General features: G+C 49.1%; 1 protein-coding gene across 1 annotated transcript; it reads right to left on the bottom strand.

Annotated features, from left to right (window-relative positions):
* Nucleotides 1-3,418: 3,418 nt before the first annotated feature.
* Nucleotides 3,419-5,758, bottom strand: LOC131495737 (olfactory receptor 10J3-like). The gene is given in 4 exon segments (XM_058700840.1): nt 3,419-3,585; nt 3,587-4,154; nt 4,187-4,370; nt 4,373-5,758. Coding segments are annotated over 4 exon segments (1,026 nt in total). The 5' UTR covers nt 4,512-5,758; the 3' UTR covers nt 3,419-3,450.
* Between the last annotated feature and the right edge of the window lie 724 nt (nt 5,759-6,482).

The raw sequence follows: 6,482 nt of genomic DNA, 5'->3' as shown, positions 1-6,482 counted from the left end.
GGCTTGATCAGCTTGAGACGCAACTTCTGAGGCATTTTCTAGATTCTGGAGGATCACAATTCACCTTCACCTCCCCTTTTATCCCCACCCGAGCTTGCAAGAGCTCTGCTTAGAGCACATACCTGGACGTTCAAGCCGCCATGAACTAGCTGTGTGACTAGAGCAAGCCGCCTGCCCATCTCTAAGATTCCATTCCTTCTTTGTAAAAAGAGGGGGTTTGGACTAGGTGGCTTCTAAGCTCCCTTGAGCCCAGACGTTCTGTCCTCCGTTACTCGGAAGCCTATTTCCCATGTGGTGACTACACAGGCTCAAAGGCTCAGAGCGCATCCCCAAGAAGCTCTTAGTGTGAATGTTTCCTTCATCCTCCACACATGGTCTTCACCGTACTCTTCCCTGGACGTGAATTTCAGGTTTGTCTGAGAATCATGTCTACCATTCATTTCTTCCTATTTCCTTCTTCTTCATACATCTCTTGTTCCGTAAGAAATGTGGTTAGGGCTTAAATATTTAGTGGGGCTCCAAAATATGGCATTTAAAAGAATGTTTTGGGGGCATCTAGGTGGCTCGGTCGGTTAAGTGTCCAACATCAGAGCCCAGGTCATGATCTCACCGTTCACGAGTTTGAGCCCCGCGCTGAGCTCTGTGCTGACAGCTCGGAGCCTGGAGCCCGCTTCGGATTCTGTGTCTCCCTCTCTCTCTCTGCCCACCCCCACCCCCCCCCCCCCAGCTCATGCAATCTCTCTCGAAACTAGATAAAAACATTAAAAAAAATAAAAAATAAAAGGACGTTTTTATTTCTATATACATAAAATACTTTGTCTATGTCAGAGAGGGAGCATGTATATCTTACAGGTGATTAAAATGGAAATAATCCACCCCCCTTCACTCTTAGGGCCTCCTCTGCTACCTCCAGTCTCTTACCAAATTGGTCGAAGCCAGTTCATAGAGCAAATTTTCTCTCCCATAGTTGCTATTCCAAATCGGCTGCCACAAATCATGAATCCTCAACAGAGATTGGTTTTTTGAAAATCAAGTCAGTTAACTCCCTACTGGTGGCCAAGGAAAGACATAGTCCCTTGGTCACCTCAAGCATGGAAACTCAGACAAAAGACCCACCTCATCAGTATGCTGGGGAACCGAGTGCTTGAAGACAGAGCCTGCTCCTTCTCTCTTCTCACGAAATGGGAAGTAGGACAACAGGATCATCTCCTTGAACCCAGAGATGGGAGCTTTATGTTGAGAAGGCCAGAGGCACCTGCCAGCCTGGGTCCCTAGATAACCTCAGAGAGCAGTGCTGTCTTCCTATGTTAAGCTGTCGGCCCTGCTCTGGGCAGTTACTTACCAAGTCCAAATCCCGTTTGCTGCTTCATCAATCTCCATGGCATCCCCGTCCCAAAACTTCTACCTAAAAATGTGCCCAGAATCATGGGCAAGTTGACTTGTCCATATCACTTAGAGCATCCACACTCTTTCCCTTCCTGAAAACTGGAATGATATAGCCTCACGTTTAGCCTTTCCTGTATTTGAAATTTTAAAAATATCACCGAGAGTGGTCAGCAATCTCACTGCAAGGTAATCGAAAGGGGATTCAAAGCTGCCACGCAACTGAAAATTGCTGAGGATAAAGGAATAACTTCTTGTGGATTCTGAGAAAAGTTCACATTTAAATTTTTTTCACCAGTTTCCAACCAACCAAATTGAGCCACAAGTAAGTATAGTTCAATTAATAGGGTGAAATTATTTTTTTAATTAAAATATAGAAGCCATTGGCCTCCTGCCTTCACTAGAATATATCAAGGCTAAAAATCTGGGCTCTCTGCTTGCCAAGGACTGTCCTAGAAATGGGAAGCTAAACTGTTGCAGATTAGGATCCTCAGAAAACAGATTCTGATGGGCACAACCGGATGGTTCAGTCGGATGAGCGTCCAGCTTCGGCTCAGGTCATGGCCTCGCAGTTCAGGAGTTCCAGCCCCGAGTCAGGCTCTGTACTGACAGCTCAGAGCATGAAGCCTGCTTCGGATCCTGTTGTCTCCCTCTCTCTCTGCCCCTCCCCTGCTCATACTCTCTCGCTCTCAAAAATAAATAAACATTAAAAAAAAAAAAAAAGGAAGAAAGAAAAAGAAAACAGACTCTGAAACTGATTGAAATGTAACAGGTTTCCCAGAGTGTGCCCTCGGCATCAACACCCGTGTGATTGTGAAGGCAGCGGACCCTGGCAGGGGGAGTAGCTGAAATGTGATGTACGTCAAACCGGCTCACAGATGAGAGCCTTGGAGCCGGGAGGGCCCTTTTTAATCATCTTAGTTGGAGGGACGGGGGCCAGTCTTTACAGCCGGAAGTAGGCAAGTCTTTGCGGCCGGTCTGCCCTGGCAGAAGGTGTGAGACCCTGGAGAAAGTAGCTCTTCACCAAGAGCAATTTCCGAAGAGCCACTCAACTGACCTCTATTGCCTCAGAGCCTCCCAGCAACTGGGGGAACAGATGTGTGGGGCCCAAAGGTAAGCAATCCAGGTAGGGTAGCACAGCATCCACTGAGTACAAGTGACAGAAGAGAGTGAGACCCCGGCCGTCAGATCTCTACCTAATGGCTTTTTATCTGGATTTAAGCAGGATGACTAAGCCAAACATTGTGAAAATAATTTTGACTATCCTCATAGCAAGGCACTGGTGCTATTATGTTTAGAAATCTGGACATGAAGGCAAAGGTGTCTTTGATCTCCAGGCTGACTTCACGTGCTAGCTAGTGTTTTGTGCAAAGTCAGACAGGTTAACTTGACTTGGAGAACTCGTTCATTTCCACTGCCTTGCCCCACCCTTCATAACCAGCAGACCCCGTGACACTCTCACAAGTGATTTTTTGCCCATGCAGGGTCACCCCGTGGGGTGATTCTGGGCGTTGCAGGAGCTGTGTCTGGAAGTCAGGGTATGCTCATTCCTTGCCATAGAAGGGCCAGAGTGCACAGAAGGATGAGGGAGAAAGGACCCTGCCTTGCACCAGAGCGCACGTGTTCACCTTCTGTGATGCTCAGACAGGAATGCTGGCTTTAAGTCCGGTTTTAAGTTGGGAGCATCTAAGAAGAAACTTCTCAAGATTAACCTCTGCAGGTTTAGGAGCTTACTGGAAAATTAAAAAAAAAATTTTTTTTAATGTTTATTTATTTTTGAACAAGAGAGAGACAGAGTGCAAGAGTGCAAGTGTGGGAGGGTCAGAGAGAGTGGCAGATACAGAATCTGAAGCAGGCTCCAGGGTCCAAGCTGTCAGCACAGAGCCCAAAGCGGGGCTCGAACCCGCGAGCCATGAGATCATGACCTGAGCTGAAGTCGGACTCTTAACCGACCGAGCCATCCCAGCATCCTTCTTGATCCCATATTTAAAGGCATTTTTGAAACAGCATTAATATTAATACACATTAAACAAAATCAGTTAAAAGCCTTCCAATAATCTGTCCTTGTTAAGAGGAAAGGGGCTTCTGCCCCACGGCTCTGCGCAGGGCATCCTTGACCTCCTTGTTCCCCAGGCTGTACACGACAGGGCTCAGCAGGGGAGTGAGGACGGTGTAGGTCACAGAGGTGAGTCTGTCCTGCCCCCACGGAACTCTGGGACTTGGGCTTGAGGTAGACGGCGGAGGCACAGCCATAGTGGACGATGACCACCGTGGGGCGGGAGGTGCAGGTGGCAAAGGCCTTCTTCCGGCCCCGGGCGGAGGGGATCTTGAGGCTGGTGGAGACGAGGAGGACGTAGGAGAAGAAGACCGGGCCCGTGGGCAGAATCAGGACACAGACGCTGACGACAAAGTTGATGACCTCGTTGACAGGGGTGTCCACGCAGGCCAGCTTCAGCAGGGGCCTGACGTCACAGAAGAAGTGAAAGATGACAAGGGCGTCCCAGAAGGGCAGGCCAAACACAGATGTTACCTGGACAATGGCCATGCCCAGGCCAGTTCCCAGGGAGCCACTTGCTAACTGGACACAGGCCTCTTTACTCATGACGACTGAATACCGCAGGGGGTTGCAGGCGGCCGCGTAGCGGTCATACCCCGTGGCCGTGAGCAGGAAGCAGTTGTTGATGCCGAAGGTGAGACAGAAGAAGAGCTGAGTGGCACAGTGTGGGATGGAGATGGCTCGTTGGGGACTGAGGAGACTGGACAGAAATGGGCTGGTGGGGACTCAGGAGGCCGGAAAGCACAGATGATGGCCACAGCGTAGCAGGTCTCAGAGAGGGACAGCATGCTCGGGAAGAAGTACATGGGGGTATGGAGGTGATGGTCCAGACGAATCACTGTCACGATGATGATGATATTGCTGGACAGAGTCAGCAGGTGCAAACTCAGAAAGACGGCAAAGAACAGCCTGTGCGGCCACCCGAGTTCCTTTCAAAGGGGAGCTCGACCACGGCAGTAGAGTTTGGTGTTGGCACTGAGGGAGGTGTGGTTCTGGGCAAAGGACAGGGGTGATGAGCCAACTGTACAAGAGAACAGGCTGACCCAAGGCCTTGGGTAAAAAGTGTGTCCATCTTCTGAGCAAATGCCCTGGACCTCGACGGTCATCAGTGTCAGCTGCGGTCATCGCCTCTATCCACCTCTTCCTGGGCTCCACCCCAGGACCCTGAGATTGGCGGCAGAGTCAGATCCCAGAGGGAAGGCAGAGGCTGAGTACAGAGGAGATCAGTAGAAATAATTTGCCCAGACATCGAAGAGGCGAGTCCAGGTCAGGGAAGAAGTTGGTCCTCAAACACCCTTGGATTTGCTGGGAAGGATCTAGTGAGGACAGTAACCGAGGTAAAAGACAGAACATATCTGAGGCTGATATCCTTTCAACACCTGTCAGAAGGCACTGTCACTGCCGAATGGCTCAGAAGAGTCCTGTAATGATTTCTGCTTCTCAGAGTCACTTCACCAAGCCCAGCGCCTAAAATCCCCTGCGATCATGGAAGACTAGAAAAGGGAGCATTTCTACGAGCTGGTCCTCCTGAAAGCCCCACACCACATAATCTCTCAGGCCATGGAAAAGGTTTGATAAGGCACTGCAGGGGTATGGTTTATCTCCTTGAATTTGAGCAGAAAACGGGATGGAACAGATCCGAGGAGATCCTTTCAAAGAAGGGGCTGGGTTTTCCCAGTGTGAGAGCAGAGATAAAACTCACCTAATCAGAGAAGGACCAGATATTCTATTTTTCCCTTCAATTTTGCATATTTCAAGTTGAGACAGGGATAGAAATGGGCTCATCTCATGTGAGCTCAGAACTGGAGACTGGACAGCGGCAGGTTTAGTCTTGCCTTTCAACCCGTGTCTACTCCCGAAAGAACCCGCCATGGTTATCCGTTACTTCCATTCAGAAAGCTGAGCATCATCCTTTTCCATGCGGAAAACAGTCCTTCCCAAAATGCTGTATTCTGTGTCCCCTCTTCCCTGCGCTTTCTACCAACACCCAACTTGTGGGCACAATGTCATTCTCCTCAGAGACTGCAACGGTCTCCCAACCAAGGTCCCTCATTGCATCAACCTCAGTCAAGTTCCAAGCGAGCCCCCTGAAGGGTAAAAAATCTGCTGATGGTGTTTGCCCAAAGGATATGAAAACACTACCTCGAAAAGATTTATGCACCCCTATGTTTACTGCAGCATTATTTAGAATAGCCACATTATGTGAGCAGCTCAAGTGTCCATCGATAGATGAATGGGTAAAGATGTGGTATATTCGTTCCATACACAATGGAATATTACTCGGGCATCAACAAGAATGAAATCTTGCCATCTGCAACAACATGGTTGGATCCAGAGGGTGCAATGCTAAGAGAAATAAGTCAGTCAGAGAAAGACAAACACTTTATGATCTCACTCATGTGTGGAATTTAAGAAACAAACCAAAAAATCCCAGTTAACTATCGAGAACACACTGCTGGTCACCAGAGGAGGGGTGGGAGAAACCGGTGGTGGGGATGAAGGGTGAAGTCTCCAGGTACATTGATGAGCACTGGGTAATGGATGGAATCGTTGAACCACTACACTGCACAACTGAGACTGATGTAACACTGTAGGTTAACTAGACTGGAAGTAAGATAAAAACTTGGGGGCGCCTGGGTGGCTCAGTCGGTGAAGCGTCCGACTTCGGCTCAGGTCATGATCTTGAGGTCCGTGAGTTCGAGCCCCACGTCAGGCTCTGTGCTGACAGCCTGGAGCCTGGTTCCGATTCTGTGTCTCCTTGTCTCTCTGCCCCTCCCCTGCTCGCGCTCTGTCTCTCTCTCAAAAGCGAGTAAACATTACAAAGAATTTTTTAATCGGCTTCAGCCCAGCTTTCAAGGATTTGTAAACAAGCCTGTGATTAACCAGCCTTGATTTTTATAACTCTCATCACTTCCCTTCCAACTGCTCATACAAACTTCATCACGCGCTTTTAACATCTTTCTCGCGGTGCACGGACCAGACCCATGTAGTGCCCCATGTACTATCCCGACATGGGTGTGGACCTGGTAGAATGAGATGTTTA

The sequence above is a fragment of the Neofelis nebulosa genome, chromosome 15 (assembly GCF_028018385.1).
Source record: "Neofelis nebulosa isolate mNeoNeb1 chromosome 15, mNeoNeb1.pri, whole genome shotgun sequence".
NCBI classification, from domain to species: domain Eukaryota; kingdom Metazoa; phylum Chordata; class Mammalia; order Carnivora; family Felidae; genus Neofelis; species Neofelis nebulosa.
Note: the sequence above shows the minus strand (reverse complement) of the source record. Positions and strands in the feature narration are given on the sequence as shown.